We start from the raw sequence: 20,439 nt of genomic DNA on the forward strand, positions 1-20,439 counted from the left end.
TCAAACCACATAGACTTCCAACATCTCAAATCTTAGTGAGTTATTTTTTTTTTTTTATCAAATATGTGTTTCTGTATGAGCTGAGAGAAATGTCTGATATCAATGAAGATCTTCACCTAATCATCATGTTTCACCATTTGCACTACATGAACACACTCACAGTTAGTCAAGACTCATTTATTTCTCAATATTGCACATTTAACACATGTTGTTCAAAGAGACATATTTACAGTATGCATCTGTCAGACACTTCAGAGTCACCTGTACATTTGATCAATACATTTTCCCTACATGGAAATCAATCCCATGATCTGATCATGATTAGACAAAGTACAGGAACACTATGAGGGGAAATCTCCATCCCTACAGTGTTCCTGAAGCTCAGCTAATCATGACACAGCATGATGAAGCAAATGTTACTAAGCGTACCATTAAAACACACAAAGTCTCCTGACAGGATTTAAAACATGAAAGGATCTTGGTCGATACATAAATTCAGCCTGTATAGTTTAATCATGATCGCTGAAAGTTAAATCATAATCACAATAATGACACTTACAGTAGATGATATAGTGCATTAATAACCAGAGAAGAGACGATCGTAATAATTCACGAAATACCTGAAAAATAACAGTGTTTTCAGTCTATTTAATTTAGGATATTAATTTGACATTAATGTCACAATACTTAAATAACAGCAAAGTTGTTAATTTATAGATATTGTTTGTAATTTTACAGAGTTTTGGGTACAATGTAAAATAAAAGAAAACAACCGTAAAAGAATCAATTATTTTCTGAAAAATTTGTTTTTTTTTGTTTGTTTTTATACAGTGTAAAGGTCATGCCTTTCCAATCTCCTAGAAACATCGCACGATCAATGTTTTATGATTTATGCATTATTTAGAACCATTTTACATACACAATATATGTACATAATATATATACATATGTCATATAATTATATGGCGTTATAATTATATCCACAATAAATACACAAAAATAAAATGCCAGTAAGTATTTGAAGACTGGAACGATCTCATTTACTTCCACCATTTCGTAATCGTCGTCCTCGTCTGAAACAACAACAGAGAATTGTTACATGTAACACATATTATATGTTCTCGATCCTTTTAAATATTCAAGAAAATGTCAAATGTAAAATATCTGATACAGAGTCCTATTTCATCTAAACATAAAGCAACATGATAAAAAGTGCCTGTCATGATTCAGCATTTTTAGTTAAACAGTCACCAATTAGAAATGGATGAATGAATAAAAATAAAGCCTTAAACAAACTACATTTCTTGCCGAACAGAGATTGAACATAAGAATACTGTATTATCAGAATTAATCAAATTCAAAACCATTTAATTTCATATTGGTGTTCATAAACCACAAACCAACCTGCTCTGAGGCCTGAATACAGTCAAACTATCCAAATCAACTTCATACAGTATAAAAATATCTTTAAGACAAGAACATTTAAAAACAACAGATTAAACAGTAACATATTCATAACTTACCGTTTGACCGTTTCTTTTTCTTGATCCACCAACCAATGATAACCAGAACTAGAAGTAGAAACGCTGCTGCTGCTGATGTTATATAAAGCCAGAAGAGTTCTGTTTCACAGTCAAAACATGATCCATCTGCAGAAAACAAACACTATGAATGTTTATTACATCAACATTAGAACGTTTTTCACAAGATGTAATATAAGTCTAAGGTGTCCCCAGAATGTGTCTGTGAAGTTTCAGCTCAAAATACCCCATAGATTTTTTATTATACCATGTTTTAACTGCCTATTTTGGGGTGTAATTAAAAATGCACAGATTCAGTGCGTGTACACCTTTAAAGGATTAGTTCACTTTCAAATAAAATTTTCCTGATAATTTACTCACCCTCATGACATCCAAGATGTTCATGTCTTTCTTTCTTCAGTTTTTTAAGGTTTTTGATGAAAATATTCCAGGATTATTCTCCTCATAGTGGACTTCAATGAAGCCCAAACGGTTGAAGGTCAAAATTACACATTTTTTTCCTATTCTAAATACGTAAAAATGTAACTGGCACTGTGTTCGTTCCATAAGTAGAATAGGGAAGGCGTAGGACATACAGCGTAAGCGTTTTAAAGAATACCAAAATGTGGTTTTGGCGGAAGCACTTGGAAGGCGATAATTTGTGTTTATAAAGCATATACATTTACATTTTTTTTTGAAAATGACAGATTGTTTCACTAGATAAGACTCTTATTCCTTGTCTGGTATCGTTTAAAGCCCTTTGAAGCTGCACTGAAACTAATTTTGACCTTCAACCGTTTGGGGGCCATTGAAGTCCACTATATGGAGAAAAATCCTGGAATGATTTCATCAAAAACCTTCATTTCTTTTTGACTGAAGAAAGAAGGACATGGGCATCTTGGATTACATGGAGGTGAGTAAATTATCAGGAAAATTTTATTTGAAATTGAACTAATCCTACTCTATAATACAGTGCATAAACAAAGTTCACACAGCTAATATAACCCTCAAAATGGATCTTTACAAAGTGTTCGTTATGCAGCATATCAGATCATGTGAGTATAGTATTTATTTAGATGTTTACATTTGATTCTGAATGAGTTTGATCGTGCTCCGTGGGGCATACATATTAATGATCCTGACTGTTTCGTCACAGTCTGTGTTATTTTGGGATTCGCCTGATCTTCAGAGGTCTTTTGCACAAACAAGATTTCTATGAGAAGGAGGAAACAATGGTGTTTGAGACTTACTGTATGTCTTTTCCATGTACTGAACTCTTATTATTCAACTATGCCAAGGTTAATTCAATTTTAAAATCTAGGGCACCTTTAAGCTGTCTGTCACTATAGTAAATAAGCTTAACATCTATAAATACAATTTATATTTCTTCAATCAATCAATCAATCTATCTATCTATCTATTGTTCTATCATTCTGTCTATCTATTGTTCTATCTACCTATCTATCATCACATTAAAACATGCTAGCAATGTGCTAAATCATGCTAGAAACATGCTAAATCATGCTAGCAATAATGCTAACAATGTGCTGATAATATTAACAACATGTTAGCAATGTGCTAAATAATGCTAACAATGTCCTAATCATGTTTACCCCATTTCACTGAAGCTGGTTCAGTCAGACTGCTGTGAATGAGCAGACAGTCGTAAGATCCTTTATAATTACAGTCGATCTTCACACTGATTCTCATCTGAAAGGTTTCATCATCATTTGGTCTGATTCCTGAAGATGTTTGATGCTCAAGATTAATTCTGTACAATCTAATGTTCATCTGAACATCTCTGGGGTAGAAACCAGTGGCCAGACACGTCAGGACCAGATTACTGTCATCATCAGGAGCAGCTTTCCTCACAAGGAGGTGAACATCTGGAGAACCTGGAGCAGAAAGAAGCATAAAATCATTATGAAATGAACAGATAAATATATGCACAGAGATTGATTCAGTCTCAATAGTTTCTGTGTAGTGAAAACAAATTGTATTCTTCATTTTATCGATAAAATTCATCATTATAAATTCATCTTCTGTGTTCCACATATCGGAAACAACAAGGATAACAAGATTATGACAAGGTGAATCAGCCTTTTAACCAAAAGTTTGTATTTATAACTCTCTGTTTCACTTTTAACTTTAACTCATAAGTGTCAATCTGATGGCTGACATTATCTGCTGCATCAAGAACATTTTCTTAAAGGTGCCCTAGAACTTTTTTTTTTAAAAGATGTAATATAAGTCTAAGGTGTCCCCTGAATGTGTCTGTGAAGTTTCAGCTCAAAAACCCCATAGTTTTTTTTTTTATTCATTTTTTTTAACTGCCTATTTTGGGGCATAATTAGAAATGCGCTGATTCAGGGTGTGTGGCCCTTTAAATTCCGTGCTCCACACCCCAAGAGCTCACGCTTGCCTTAAACAACAAAAAAAAAAGTTCACACAGCTAATATAACCTTCAAAATGGATCTTTAAAAAGTGTTCGTCATGCAGCATGTCTAACTGCATAAGTACAGTGTTTATTTTGATGTTTACATTTGATTCTGAATGAATTTGAGGCTGTGCTCCGTGGCTAACGGCTAATGCTACACTGTTGGAGAGATTTATAAAGAATGAAGTTGTGTTTATGAATTATACAGACTGCAAGTGTTTAAAAATGAAAATAGAGACGGCTCTTGTCTCTGTAAATACAGTAAGAAACGATGGTAACTTTAACCACATTTAACAGTACATTAGCAACATGCTAACGAAACATTTAGAAAGACAATTTACAAATATCACTAAAAATATCATGATATCATGGATCATTTCAGTTATTATTGCTCCATCTGCCATTTTTCGCTATTGTTATTGCTTGCTTACCTAGTCTGATGATTCGGCTGTGCTGCTCCAGACGTTAATGCCTACCCTTGTCTAATGCCTTTCATAATGTTGGGAACATGGGCTGGCATATGCAAATATTGGGGGCGTACATATTAATGATCCCGACTGTTACGCAACAGTCGGTGTTATGTTGAGATTTGCCTGTTCTTCGGAGGTCTTTTAAACAAATGAGATTTATATGAGAAGGAGGAAACAATGGAGTTTGAGACTCACTGTATGTCATTTCCATGTACTGAACTCTTGTTATTCAACTATGCCGAGGTAAATTCAATTTTTGAATCTAGGGCACCTTTAATGATTTTCAACTCATCGACACACACACAAAAAGACAGGAGTTTATTAAACTGATCTGATCAGAACTTACTCTGTTTTGTGTTGTTAAACGTTGAGATCCAGTCAATGCAGTTCTTGAGGAAATACTTGAGGAACTTGTTACGTCCTGTTTGATGATCCCATTTCTCTTTAGTTTCTTTGGCTTTGGGGTTTTTATCAATCCACTTCATAGTGTCAGAATTAAAGGATATAAAATCCTCTCCATCAAATCCATATTCATCAAAGACAGTCAGATTCACTGTTCCATCAGGAAGTTTCTCCAGTTCACAGCCAATTATTCTCTGAAGAACATGAAGCTCTACAATCACAGAACAACACTCATGACAAACTTACAGTGAATATAATGTCTGATAATGAATGAGAGTAAATCATGAATCTCACCAGAACACTGTGAGTTTGTGCAGTTTGTCAGAGTCCTGATCTGATGAATGAACCAGTCTCTAGAATCAGGTGGATCTGGAGGTTCAGTCCAGTCATCTTCAGTCAGAATCCAGAGTCTTTCTTCATCACTGAAGTGTTTGATCTGTCTGTCATCACACACACCCACAGCACTGAACTCTGGGAATGTGTCTGCTTTAGTCAGGACTGTAAACTTGTAGTGGAGAAAGTGTTTCTCTGAGGAAGCTATGAAACATAAACAACAGTGAAAAAACACACACACAACAGAAGCATGAAACAGATTTTAAAAAGTCATCACATGTTCCCTTTTACTGACTTTCTTGGCCGGGATTTCTTAATTGCCTAAGAAGTCCAAGACTTGATTTGTTTTCTCACACTGAAGTGTTCTCCACAGTTGTCACAAAATCTACGCACTAGTCTAGCAGGGTTGCTTGTTTCTGAAGATCCACCTTCTCAAATGACTCAAATGATCGATTAAATACAGTTCAGGCATTAACAGAGGATGAGGCCAAAAGCTCAATAACTAGGTCGTGCATGGTGATGGAAGGCTCAGCTAACATTTTTAACTATTTCCACAGTTTCAGTTAAAGCTACATTATGTAGATTTTTCGCCGCTGGAGGTCGCCTATTCAAAACAAAGGCATAGCTTGATGACGTTAAAACTGAGTGCAGATTCTTGAGAGATATCGTCTTCACCTCACAGCCAGTGGAAAATAATCTGGATGGATTTGGGCAGAAATCATATTCATGGATGAGATTATTAACATTACCGTAGTATGAAGCAGAGCAAGGCGAGTGCTGCTGGAGCTGAGCGAGGCCGCTGGAGTGATTGCTAATGAGAGACAAGCGCAACACACAGTTCGAGAGCAGCATAACTTTTATTATGCCACAGTCGCCGGCGCTGCTTCTTCCGGTCAAGCGTCTGAGGTAACACAGTATTCCTCACAGTATTTCATGTCCTGGAGCCTTGGTTAAAATTGCAATTTTCTCACGATTTACAAATAGCTGGAAACATTTGGGATATTACAAGTACTCAAGTAAACAAAATATATAACACTGGCCTATTGTGTTTTTTTATATTTTACAGCAAAAATCTTACATATTGTGCCGATTCACAAATATAGCATGACTTATTTTTTGTGTGACAGAGATTTGGAAATCAACTTATTGTAACATTATTCACTTATTAACTCACATTGTTAAATACTGATTCACTTCAAGACCCACAGTGGTGAATTATCCATTTTGGTCATAAACTTATATGTAGGAGTGTAATCAGTCGATATTAATAGACTATAAAATAATAAAAATGTTTTACTCATTTAAAATGATATGCGCTGCATATAGGCTACTGCTCACCCAGTTTTTGCGCCTTTATTTGTATGGACGTATGTTTTCTTTACTATAATTCTTACTGTAAAGCACTTAGTGTCAACCGCAGTTCTGTAAAAATGGCTCTACAAATATAGTTTGAGGTGAAAGTTCATAAAACCCGACCAGAAACTGCATGGCGCAAAACTGTTTGCTTTTGCCCGAGGTTCACAACAAGGGTTAACCATTGAACTCTGTGCTTACCTTTCAACGCATCGCTTGGATAAAGGTGATAAATAAGCTGGACAAGTACTACTGCCTCTATAAAGAAAATGTTTTGAGCCATTTTGTTTAGCCTATTTCAGATGAGCACAGGGTGTAAAAAAATAAATATTCCCGTTTTGTCATGCGTATGTCCAATGGAAGGCCTGCAGCGGCACATAAGATGACTTTTGGAACCTCGACTCCCTGCCAAATTTTCGACTGACCTCCGCGTGCACGCGCATTACGTCATTTGACTACTTCGGTGCGGCCAAATGAATTTACAGTTCTCAAAACTATTTGTTTAAGCTCCACATCATTTAGTCATCTGTGCACATCATAAAATAATCCAGCATTCTTTTGAACAAATTGTAAATGCTTTGATACATTCGTGCAATCGATTATACAGTGCTGTTTCCACTTTGCATAACGTTACATTTCTTTGAAAAAGACGTGATGAAATATGTGCGAATACACGCTGCTAGTTCATGTTTATAGCACTACTAGAGTATATGAAATAGGTCCATAAAAAACTTAAACACGCTCGCTCCGGTCTATATCTGATCCATGTGGAGAAAGTTTACCTCATCACGGCGCTGCGCGCAGAAACCGCTCCGCGTGTAGTTCTCCGCTGTAATCAAGGGCTGAATCAGAAATCGCCCCCTATAACCTCAAATAGGGCATTAATTGAGGCGACAGCCATTTGTAGTGGTGTCCGAAACCATAGTGGACGTTATTGAGTGCACTCATTCAATCTCACATTGCACCGCAATAACGAGTGTACAGCCGATGTACACACAACGGCTGTCCGAATTCACTCACTCGTTTTCATTCACTCTTTCAAGTGAACAATATAAGTGGATAACGTAGGGAATAGTGAATGAGGGTTTAGGGGATGATTTCGGACTTACCATAGGCTGTGATGCGATCTCAGCTGTGCTCTCACTACAGAGCAACAGTGAAACGGGACGCTCTCAAACAGTGACGGGCTGCGCCGCGTTCCGAACGTTGGTTAAGCGACACATACGGTATTGCGGTATCATCAAAATTCATATCATAACAAAAATAAATACCGGTATTCGGTATGAACCGGTATACCGCCCAGCACTACTTTTAAGGTTGTGTTCATATGCAAAGGTTTTCTCTAGATTTAATAATTATAATTTACTGACAAAAAGTGTCTTTTTTTAATGAATATGAAGAATATATAGACCGACAGTCCCGGCGCCATGGGCGGGCATTGGGGGGCCTGGCCCGCCCTGTGAGTCACTAGTGTCCGCCCTGGACGAGTCGACAACTCCACGTCCCACCAACCACCAGTCCTTGCTTTTTTTATCAATAGCCTAGGCTACTGTCATCAAAAGTTATCGTTTTGTATCATAACTACCGGATAAAAATGTGTTTGATCTGATTTAAAAAAATAAAATAAGATAAAATAAAATAAACGGATTTGATTGGTTTGTAAATATTGAGCGCGGAAATGTTTGGTTGTGTGCTAAGCATAGTGCTGCCGCTTAATGTTAGCGGTCATTTTTTAAACAACTGCTGAACTATCTCGTGTGACAGTGTCTGAGGATATACGGCGTTTCTTTAATCAAAGACCACCAAAGTTGGCAGGAGAGATCAGCAAGGTAATGCTAGGCGAAAGCCCGAGTGTTGCTGTGAGACTGAGACATATCCAGCTGCAGACCCACAGCACCACAGTTTCAGAACCGCAGCCGCAGAGACTGACGCTCTTCTGCTATGATATTTGTCTGAACTATTTTCGCGTCTAAAATGTAATTAAATTCATATTAATTACTTGTTTATAGAACTGCCATATGAAATCAGTGTCACATTTTCAGTCGTGATGGTATTATTCGGCACTCTTGGTCGTGTGATGTTGCTTAACTGTATCAAATGTCATAAATATAAAAACTCCACATTTTGAATTTTTACTGCAGTATTCAGCCGCAGCTCGTCTGGGTGGGGCATAGCCCAACAAAATATTAATCCAAAAATAGACTGAAATAATAATATATTGTAAATGTGTCCAGCATTCTGCAACAAATATTTTTCAGATTTTCTAGTCGTAAAGTGAGCAGGGTATATTAAAATATAGCGCATGGATTCGGCAGGCATGAATCATGATAAGCGGGGCAGCCTGTCTCAGAGCCCTCCCAGCTCTACAGCGCCCCACAAATTTCCAATGTAAACCTATGATGTAAACCTGTGGTGAAAAATGGAACTGCAGCACCCATTTGAGCAGCCGTTTGAGCAGATTTCTGGCTGCCCCGCTTACTTCCAAGTGACGTTATGTCACGTAAACCTCGCTCTAGGTCAAGACAACATCAGTCCGTTTCACATTTGTATCTGTATCAGGTCAGTAACTAGTTGGCATGTCTGTTCTTCCTATGTGGAGTAGCGTATTAAATAAATGAGAGGATAAACCCTTTAGTTCATGTGAATAGCTTCTACATACAGTAGTTCTGTTGTGTTTGTTTTATGTTTTTCTTAGAATAGACATGACTTTTTTCTTCGCTGGAATTCCTACATACCTTGTAACATCCTAAAACAACATTTGTCATGCTGCGCTCATTTCGATTTCGATTTCTCCTCGAGAGGCAGCGCGAGCGCCTCAACAGCGCAACATTTTGTTAGCGTCAGTACATTACATCAGCGGCAGCCTATATATTATTATGCACTATCGATAATATCGATATTATTATGCACTAAGCCACTTAGACTAAATGAATGCAGAAGCATTATCGCATTTTGGTGATTCTCTAGTCATTTTTTTGTTATTGGCGTTTTAATCAGGCCAGGCAAGTAAAATTCTCTTTCACTTGCCCCTTTAAAAAATCAACTTGTCCCGGGCAATGTCGAGCCCATGCGACGTGTTTAGTTCTTCCTCGTTTTTTTTATTTTTTATTTTTTTGTCCATTTAATTAATAATTAATGTTATTATGCAATAAGATTGATCTCATTTGTGCCCCCCTGAAAAAAATTTAATGCCCGTCCGTGAATTTGTGTCTGGCGCCGGGTCTGCCTGCCACTGACTATTTGTGAAGTGAATGAGATTGTGTTTTTAAAGAGCACATACAGTCTGAAGCTATATCTGACACGCTTCTAAGGGCTTTAAATATAAATCAAAAAGTTAAAAGGCTTTAAGCCTCCATCTTATGATGGAATCAGAAATACTCTTCTGATTTCTGAAATAATGAATAAATGTCTCATGATGGAAGCCTAACTGATGAGATCGACTGTGATTGGATGAGTCTCGTGAAGGGGCGTGTCTAGATCTGTATACAGTTAGAGTTGAAGTCACATAGACTCTATAAGATGGCGCCGCGCATGGCAGCCACAGTGCTTAGCTCTTCAGTGTTTGTTCTGTTTTTGTTAGTTTTTCCTGTTTTCTGTTTTTCAAACACCATCAGTTTTACCAGGGATGAACTGCTGAACATTCGGCAGTACACACCACAAAATCTTTTACCGGATTTCGATTATTCAGACGTTTTGTTGAATGTTGTAATCGGCGGAGCGGCAGCGCTGTTTAGACGCTTCAGGACGCGCAGACGGGGAAGCGCGCCGGCGCCCTCGTGAAGCTCAGACAGCGCGGATTAAGAACGCCGCTGCCTAGCATCCATCTGGCGAATCTCCGCTCTCTGCCCAACAAAACGGACGAACTTCTTCTGCTCTCCCGGACAAATAAGGATTTTTCGAACTTGGCTGCTCTGTGCTTCACGGAAACCTGGCTGAACGACGCCATTCCGGACAGCGTGTTAAGTCTGCCGGGCTTTCAGCTGTTTAGGTCAGATCGCAACGCAGAATCAACGGGGAAATCACGCGGCAGCGGGACGTGCTTTTACATCAATGAAAGGTGGTGTTCAGATGTAACTGTGTTAAAGAAGATGTGCTGTCCAGATCTTGAAACACTCTTCATTAACTGCAAACCGTGGGAGTTTTGCTTGTTCATTCTGGTGAGCGTCTACATTCGACCGCAAGCGCACTTGAGCTCGGCTTTAAAGATACTCGCCGATATGATCACAGAGAGCGAGCAACAACACCCGGACTCTGTTCTAATCATTCTTGGGGACTTTAATAAAGCGATTCTCTCACGTGAACTTCCTAAATACAGACAGCATGTTACTTGTCCCACCAGAGACCATTGTTACACAGCAATAAAGGATGCATATCACTCTGTCCCACGGGCAGCTTTGGGGCTCTCTGGTCACTGTCTAGTTAATCTCATACCAACCTACAGGCAGAAACTGAAATCAGCTAAACCTGTAGCAAAGACTGTAAAGAGATGGACCACCGAAACAGAGTGGGCTTTACAAGCCTGTTTCGAATGGACTGATTGGAGTGTTTTTGAAGCTGCTGCCACCGATCTGGACGAGCTCACAGAGACTGTTACTTCATATATCAGTTTCTGTGAGGATCTGTGCATTCTTACAAAGACTCATTTAACTTACAACAACGACAAACCCTGGTTCACTGCAAAACCCAGCCAGCTCCGTCAGGCCAAAGAAGATGCTCGCAGAAAAGGGGACAGAGTCTTGTACAAACAGGCCAAATACACACTGGAAAAGGAGATCAGAGTGGCAAAGAGGAATTATTGTGATAAGCTTCAGAATCAGTTCTCTTCTAATGACACAGCTTCAGTGTGGAAAGGTCTGAAAGTTATCACCAACTACAAGACACCATCCCCCAGCTCTGTGGAGAATCAACGACTGGCAGATGATCTGAATGGGTTTTATTGCAGGTTTGAAAAATCACCATTCACACCTCCAACAACCCCCCACTCCTCCACTTCAGTTCAGTGAAGATGATGTGCGCCAGGTCTTCAGAAAGAACAAGAGAAGAAAGGCACCAGGCCCAGACAGCGTTTCACCAGCCTGTCTGAAAATCTGCGCTGACCAGCTGGCCCCCATCTTCACACAGATCTTCAACAGATCACTGGAGCTGTGCGAAGTCCCCTCATGCTTCAAACGCTCCACCATCATCCCCGTCCCAAAGAAACCCCAAATTACTGGACTAAATGACTACAGACCTGTGGCTCTAACGTCTGTGGCCATGAAGTCATTTGAAAGACTGGTTCTGGCTTATCTGAAGGACATCACTGGACCCTTACTGGACCCCCTGCAGATTGCTTACCGAGCAAACAGGTCTGTGGATGATGCAGTCAATATGGGACTGCATTATGTTCTCCAGCATCTGGACAGACCAGGGTCTTATGTGAGGATCCTGTTTGTGGACTTCAGCTCTGCTTTAACACCATCATCCCATCACTCCTCCAGCCCAAACTAACTCAGCTCTCCGTGCCCACCTCTGTCTGTCACTGGATCACCAGCTTCCTGACAGACAGGCAGCAGCTAGTGAGGCTGGGAAAATTCTCATCCAGCACCCGCACCATCAGCACCGGCGGCCCTCAGGGTGTGTCCTCTCCCCACTACTCTTCTCCCTCTACACCAACGACTGCACCTCTAAAGACCCCTCTGTCAAGCTCCTGAAGTTTGCGGATGACACCACACTGATCGGCCTCAACCAGGACGGGGACGAGTCAGCTTACAGACTGGAGGTTGAACAGCTGGCTGTCTGGTGCAGTCTTAACAACCTGGAGCTCAACACGCTCAAGACAGTGGAGATGATTGTGGACTTCAGGAGAAACCCCCCCACTCACCATCATGAACAGCACTGTGACTGCAGTGGAGTCATTCAGGTTCCTGGGCACCACCATCTCCCAGGACCTGAAGTGGGACAACCACATCGAGTCCATTGTGAAAAAGGCCCAGCAGAGGTTGTACTTCCTTCGCCAGCTGAGGAAGTTCAACCTGCCACAGGAGCTGCTGAAACAGTTCTACTCTGCCATCATCGAATCCATCCTCTGCACTTCAATTACCGTCTGGTTCAGCTCAGCTACCAAATCTGACCTCAGAAGACTACAGAGGGTAGTCCGGTCTGCTGAGCGAATCATTGGCACAACCCTCCCCACTCTCCAAGAACTGTACTTATCCAGAGTGTGAAAAAGGGCAAAGAAGATCACTCTGGACCCCTCACATCCAGCACACTCCCTCTTTGAACTGTTGCCATCCGGTCGACGCTACACAGCCCTGAGCACCAGAACGACCAGACACAGGAACAGTTTCTTCCCTCAAGCAATCCATCTCATGAACACTTGACAAACACGGAACACACAACACTATTACACATTATTTACTTAAAACGCTTATTTATATTTCAAATTTGCACACATAGGCTAACTGTACATACAATTTGTCTATATTATATATTGTTTTTTGCTTTTTTTGCACTTTGTCTATCTTGTAAATTTGTATATTATTATTTTATTCTTTTTATTATGTGTCTTGTCGCTCTCTGTTGCACTGTGGAGCTTCTGTCACTATGTGTAAACAACATACCTGGCAATAAAGCTCTTTCTGATTCTGATTCTGATTCACTACACGAGCTGATGATAACTGTCACCCAATGACTTTATTTGAAAATAGATGTTGGGAGGAAATTAGATTAAATTTTGAAGTAATTTTAATTAAAATTAACAATTTTACACATGAGTTCAAAACATTCTGGCTGACCTCCTAGAGTTAAGACGACTGTTATTTTAGAACGTTTTCCTTTGTTTCCATGACAACGCGTCATGCTTGTCACGTGACACACCACGGCCAGCCGGCTACACTGTATGACAGATGTATTGCTTTTCTCACCATGTCATCAACTATCTGATATTCTGATTCTCAAATATGTGCAAGTGAGAGTTTTGTCATTTAAAAAAACCTATATAATGACCTTGATCTTTATAACGCGAATTCATCCATTTGTCCCGAAATACATGTGGATGGTGAACTGGGAGATCAAGAGTGAGTTAGCTTTATAGTTTCTTACACAATGTGTATCTGATATGAATAAACCTTATTATATTATATTTTAATGGATTGTTATTGCTGCTTCCATAGACATCAGTGTGTATTTCATTGGCTGTTGCATCGCAACACGTGACACCACAGGATATCGAGTCAGCCATCAGCTCCAGATATTTAGCATGCTAGATATTTGTCTGGCATCCGCAAAGTGTCAGCGAGCCTCTTTGATGCGTCGTTGAGTAGTTCACACATAAAGATTGGCGAGCGCCGATCACCTGCTGATTTACCCCTGATCATAGCCTGACCTGTCGGCGAGCTCGTTAACTGGCCAATCGGACTTAAATTGGCTTAAAATACTGTTAATTGGCATTAGTAGCCAAGTAATACAGTGTTACCTTATATGCTTGACCGGAATAAGTGATGCTGGCGACTATGGCATAATAAAAGCTCCACTGCCCATGTCATGATATATTGAGTAGACAATTTAAATAACTCGGTCTTTTCGTTTTATTCAACATACACAGCAGCAGCAGACCAAACTCACTGTCATTTCTGTGACTGTCTCTATAACTCCGCCCCTGTTGCCCAGCAACCCTGAACCCCACAGTTACAGCCAATCATATTCACCTGTATTAACTTATCACCACTTTTATGATGGATGAATGTGCTTTTTAGGGCTTTAAAATCTCACCATTCACTACAATTATAAAGCTTGGAAGAGCAAGGACATTTTTAACATAACTCATGTGTTCATCTGAAAGAAGATAGTCATATACACCTAGGATGGCTTGAGGGTGAATAATTTATAGGATCATTTCCATTTTTGGGTGAACTATCCCTTTATTTTTTTCCAGAATGGAGAGCTTAAGAACAGAGTTCATTCTGTGTCCGAATGAACCACAATGAAAAACATTTACCTGAGAAGTGTGAATGAAAAGTCAAATCAGGGACACATGCTGCAAATATACAGAAACACAGAACATCTGCTGCTCAGGATAACATTGTCCAGCAATTTTATTCTGTACCATCCCAGAGAAATAAGACAAATATAGCATTTATAAATAGCATTTATAATCAGAACCTATAAACCACAATCTGTTCATATGTAAATCCACCAGCACTGAGCTCTTGATGAAAACACTGGAGTATAGAGGTCTGGATCATGTGACTGTGATGTGGAGATATCTGTGTGTGGAGATGATGATTTATTCTCCTCTATAAATCATCAATCAAGCTCATTATCCCTCACGCCACTGGCCTCGCTCTGTTACAGCAAAATACAGCAGATAAAATAAAATGTAGTTACATACCAATATAATGTTCCTGTAACAATGCTCAAGCTTTTTTTTTTAATAAAAAAAATTCACATCACTAAACACTAGACTGGTGTCTATATCTGCAGTTTGGACTGAATTTGTATTGATTTGATACCTGTGAAATAAGGATCATGCTCAGCTCTGATGTTCAATATCTTCTTATCTTACCTAGAGAGAATACAGTAATTATACAAAAACTTCAACTTGAGTACAAACAGATATCATGTCACAATTCTCATTTGTGTCTCATCTTGACTTGCATTTTATGTCCATCAAATAAAATCAAAATAAATTTCATATAATCATCAACAAACTCTTTACTAGTTTATATGTTTTACTGTCATACAATATATACTCTCAAAACATTATCATTTTGGAAATGTCTTTAAAAGGATATTTAAAACCAAGACATTTAAAGCAACAGTGTTCAATATTTAGAACTCACCTTTTGAACTATTCCTTATGCAGAGCCACCAAATACACACAGTGAGAGCTAGAGCTAGAGATAGAGCTAGAGCTACAACTAGAATTAAAGCTACTACTAATATCAAAGTGTGATTCTGAGATTCGGTTTCACAGTCGGCACAATTTCCATCTGCAAAAAATAAAACAAATAAATGAATAAATAAAATAAAAACACAAACATTGTAAATGTTTTTAACTGTTGAACTGAGTTGAGGCACTTTAACTGTAATAGTTTGTGACAGAAACATCAGTGTTATCATGTTGTCTTTCTACATATTGACAGACTTGTACTTAGTTTCATATGTTAATAAAGCAGAAGCAGTGTTACTGTATAAATCTTCACATATTCACTCAAGACTGAATTTATGGTGATATTTACCCCATTTTACTGAAACTGGTTCAGTCAGACTGCTGTGATTGACCAGACAATCATAAGGTCCTTCATGGTTTCTGTCGATCTTCACACTGTTTCTCATCTGAAAGGTTTCATCATCATTTGGTCTGATTCCAGAAGATGTTTGATCCTCAAGGATATTTCTGTTCAATCTAATGTTCATCTGAACATCTCTGGGGTAGAAACCAGTGGCCAGACACGTCAGAACCAGCTTACTGTCATCATCAGGAGCTTTCCTCACAGAGACACGAACATCTGGAGAACCTGGAGAAGAAAATAATAATGTAATTATGGCATTTACAAAAAAATATATATATATTCATATTCATTAAAAAAGACACCTTTTGTGAGCAAATAATCACAATAAGAAGTATAGAGAAAACCCTTGCATACATGAACAGCTTATATATATATATATATTATAAATATTTTATATTTGAAGCTTCAAATATATATATTTTCATAATTGCAATTGTTTCATAGAAGTGTTTCATAATGTGAAGGGCTGCTGATGTGTCACTAAACACAGAAAGTCAAAGAAAACATTTAAATAAAGATATTTCAACATTTCTGAATGTGTCCTCAGCAGTTTTACATTTTCAAATGATCTGCTGAACTTATGTCACACACACAAAGACAATGAGATAATTAAATGATCTGATCAGAACTTACTCATTTTTGTGTTGTTAAATGTTGAGATCCAGTCAATGCAGTTCTTGTGGAAATCCTTGATGAACTGGTTTCGTTCTGTTTGATGATCCCATTTCTCTTTAGTTTCTTTGGCTTTGGGGCTTTTATCAATCCACTTCATAGTTTCAGAATTAAAGGATATAAAATCCTCTCCATCAAATCCATATTCATCAAAGACAGTCAGATTCACTGTTCCATCAGGAAGTTTCTCCAGTTCACAGCCAATTATTCTCTGAAGAACATGAAGCTCTACAATCACAGAACAACACTCATGACAAACTTACAGTGAATATAATGTCTGATAATGAATGAGAGTAAATCATGAATCTCACCAGAACACTGTGAGTTTGTGCAGTTTGTCAGAGTCCTGATCTGATGATTGAACCAGTCTCTAGAATCAGGTGGATCTTCAGGAGGTTCAGTCCAGTCATCTTCAGTCAGAATCCAGACTCTTTCTTCATTATTGTAGTGTTTGATCTGTCTGTCATCACACACACCCTCAGCACTGAACTCTGGGAATGTGTCTGCTTTGGAAAGAGCTGTAAACTTGTAGTGCAGGAAGTGTTTCTCTGAGGAACATATGAAACATAATCTGTCAACACTACACAACAGAAGCGCACGCTTCCTGACACCAAGGCCTATGCAAAACGATCGTCGACAAATGGTCATTAAAACTTCCTTAAACTCCTGAAAACAAAATGTACTATAAAATATACTATAGAAACGTATTTTATTTTACATTCAGCTTTATAATATTATAACATTGTTTATAGTATGTTACAGTAACTTCCGTTTGATTGTCGCATTTTCTTTTTCCTGCCGTCTACCGTTTAACCGAACTAGTGTTCTTACCTTCCTGTGCATCGCTAAGAAAAGGGTAAAACCATAAAAATATAAGCAAAAATATTCCTTTGTCTATACAGAACATGATTTAAGATAGCGTATTAGCTATTTCTGTCCATTATATTTCAGTCGAGCGCCCAGAACAGATCTAACGGTACATTAAAGTGAAAGTTCATCTCGGGTCTTCCGGGTGTTTTGAGCGCATTACTGCCCCTCACTGGCCGCTTTATGAATCACACTTACGTTTTCATTCCTGAGGTCACATTTTGATAAGTCCAGTCGTAAAAATCATTTAATTTCGTTGTTAACAGTATTATCTTTTTTAAACTTTCTCAAAACATTTTTACACTATAGTTTGAGAGCATAAACTGTGAACAAAACATTCCATCACGGTCCAAAACAAACAGGACAATCAGTAAATAAATAAATAAATAAATCTTACTCCATCATATGACTTCTGTGCCATAAAGTCTTCTTCGTTCAGGCGGTGTAGGGGGAACAGACTGAAATTTTAAAAAGACCAGGTATTCATAACTGGACATGCCTCTTCACGAGTCTCATCCGTTCAGAATCGACCTTATTAGACGGGTCTCCATGTGACACAAACAGTTTTATCCATTATTATTCAGTGAATGGTGAAGTTTTTCTATATGCCATGTGATTGAAAAACAGTCAATGCATGAACATAAATTAGGAGTAAAATTAAAAATTAAAAATTTATTAAAAAATTTATTAAAAATTTATTTAAAAAAATAAATAAAACCATAAATTCAGTCACATATAAAGTTGTAGCAAAGAGAACATGATTATGCAGAAATATTTTCTTGCCAAAAACAACTGCATGTAAACTGCCTCAACCAAACATTTATTAAATAAATAAAAAGAAAAATTAATCTATTTTTATTTTCATTCTGCAGAAGGAACATGTATTGACCGTGAAACAGGATCTCTATGGCGTGTTGGAGCAGCAGGAGTTCTAGCTGCAGTTCTCGCTGAGATTGTGATTGGTTATTTCATCTACAGAAGGAGATGGTCAAATGGTGAGTTATGAATATGCAACACTGTTGCTTTCAATGTCTTATTGTTGTTATATTGTTGTAATATCATTGTTTAAAATACAAAATACATACAATTCATTTTCTTTCATCCTGAAGATAAACAGTTTTTCCCTTCAGCTGTTTCTAATGTCTGTTTATGGGTCGCCTCTACTTTAATCAGGATAATTAATCATGCCAGTCCCTGTTTATTATGTTTCTTATGATCAGCTGAAATGTGATGCTTCAAACTTTTCACATTTGACAGCTTCTTGAAGCATTTATATTACATATTTGTACTGTGTGTATATTATATTGTCCTCTGTTGTTGTTTCAGGTAAAGGGAAACGGTGAATTAGGAAACGCATTAAAGCTTCAGGGGTTTGAATGATTCTGGACACACTGACTGCTGCAGAATTCACTCTGAACTTCATTTTGCACTAAAATCATGCATGTATTATTTTTGCACAAGGTTCTCATAAGCTAAAAAAAAATATTTGTGTAGTGGTGAATGTGAGACTACAGCAGATATGACAACTATGCATTCCCTTTTGCTCCAGTAGCTGAAATAATAATCCACTATTGCATTTAATGACTTTCTAAATTCAGAAAAAAATCTAGAGATTGATTACAGCCGTCAGAAGAGAGAAAGATGTCAAATTTACTGTCGCTCAATTCAGCCAAAGCACAGAAAATCCTCTTGTTTTTACAGAAAATAACCGGCAGCTGTGATTTCCAACATGCTGTATGTTGCACTAATTAAAACTCATTTTAAGTTTAAAAAAGTTCATCACCAGCAGCTTTTCTGCAAACTAAATTAAACACTAATATTTACAAGGTGCAGACTTTAATGAATAATATGTAGAAGGTGTAGATGTTGTTTTGTATTGTGTCATACACACAAATACAAAACACTAAAATAATAATGCAATAAACATCCAACAACCTAAGATGTAATACAAACTCTAATGTGCATAATTAAAAAAAAAAAAAAAAAAAAGAAACAATTGTTAAAATAAATCAAAAGTGCCTCGCAGGGAGTTCAGCTTTTTAATATAAATTTAAAAATCACAATCTTTTTTACTTCCAAACACAATATTTTACTCTAAAATGACATGAAATGTAATGTTAGAAAAGGAGCTTAATGTTAACAAGTTTTCACTGTACCATGTAAGTCTTTTACATAAAAAATTGGTGCTTATTGAAGTTTAGATTCAGTGTTAATAACTGTAGAAAAGTGTCATTGCAAAAAAGAGGAAAAGGCGATGTAATAACCACTGTATTTTGTTCTTACACTGTATTTTCATGTTCTTAAATGAACTGCTTTCACCAAACATGACTGTTAACTGCGTGTTAACTACAGTGTTAACTAATAATGACTTCTTGTTAACATAGAAGTATTTATTTTATATTAAAATTTGAGTTTTAGCTTTTATCATTGCTGTGACATGTCAGTTCATACAGTGATGAATCTCATGTGTTCTTGTACTGCTAAAAAGTATTTCACAGCTTTCTGTTTGCACTTCTCATGTTTATTATTTATTGCATCCTTGTGATTAATTGCTTTTATTCCTCAATTTTAAGCCATTTTGGATAAAAGTGTCTACTGAATGCTTCTTTTGAGCGACTCAGAGCTTGTTCATGTTTATATACCCAAAATCAGCAAGCTTTTATTATGGCGGTTTTCCAGGAAGTAACTATGTAAGTAAGTATATGCTTGCACTGTATTTATGGGATGTTTGGATCATTTTACTGAATCAAAATGAACAAATCTTTTTTTCGAGTCATTTCGTGAAGCTATGCATTCTGTACCAGAAACAGAATTGATTAGTTTACCTCAAGTTTTTGGGATTGAGCAAAAAGCTTAGTACCCAAGAGGTGACACTTTGATATTTTTTGTATAACAGCCACTAGTAGAGCGGCTGCCATTATGGGCTGAAAATACTAACTGGACCATTGAATCCTTTACATCTTACACACCCAAAATTAGCGAATTTCACTGCCAAATCAGAAGCGCAGAACAGTTTTTTTTTTTTTTAAATTAAGTCACCAGTAAATTGTTGTATTGTCTTATAGATGTTTTAATTTAGTTGTGGAATCCAACCATTCATCCATCTGAGGTAA

General features: G+C 37.6%; 2 protein-coding genes across 3 annotated transcripts; both read right to left on the minus strand.

Annotated features, from left to right (window-relative positions):
• Nucleotides 1-162: 162 nt before the first annotated feature.
• On the minus strand, nt 163-6,913 carry LOC125275918 (class I histocompatibility antigen, Non-RT1.A alpha-1 chain-like). 2 transcript variants are annotated; one of them, XM_048203263.1, is made up of 6 exons: nt 6,717-6,913; nt 5,124-5,357; nt 4,774-5,040; nt 3,134-3,415; nt 1,524-1,649; nt 163-1,073 (listed from the first exon to the last, which is right to left on the minus strand). In XM_048203263.1, exons 1-6 carry the CDS (start codon nt 6,796-6,798, stop codon nt 901-903), a joined length of 1,164 nt encoding a protein of 387 aa, XP_048059220.1. In that variant the 5' UTR covers nt 6,799-6,913; the 3' UTR covers nt 163-900. The 2 variants fall into 2 exon arrangements, with proteins under 2 accessions (XP_048059220.1, XP_048059219.1); XM_048203262.1 differs by having other exon boundaries at nt 5,124-5,366.
• A 7,650-nt stretch (nt 6,914-14,563) lies between these two features.
• LOC125275924 (zinc-alpha-2-glycoprotein-like) lies at nt 14,564-17,489 on the minus strand. Its single transcript, XM_048203274.1, has 7 exons — nt 17,291-17,489; nt 16,771-17,007; nt 16,421-16,687; nt 15,734-16,012; nt 15,335-15,484; nt 15,005-15,057; nt 14,564-14,837 (listed from the first exon to the last, which is right to left on the minus strand). The coding sequence occupies exons 1-6, from the start codon at nt 17,364-17,366 to the stop codon at nt 15,038-15,040; spliced, it is 1,029 nt and encodes a 342-aa protein (XP_048059231.1). The 5' UTR covers nt 17,367-17,489; the 3' UTR covers nt 14,564-14,837; nt 15,005-15,037.
• Nucleotides 17,490-20,439: the final 2,950 nt, after the last annotated feature.

Source organism: Megalobrama amblycephala, linkage group LG9 (genome assembly GCF_018812025.1).
Source record: "Megalobrama amblycephala isolate DHTTF-2021 linkage group LG9, ASM1881202v1, whole genome shotgun sequence".
NCBI classification, from domain to species: domain Eukaryota; kingdom Metazoa; phylum Chordata; class Actinopteri; order Cypriniformes; family Xenocyprididae; genus Megalobrama; species Megalobrama amblycephala.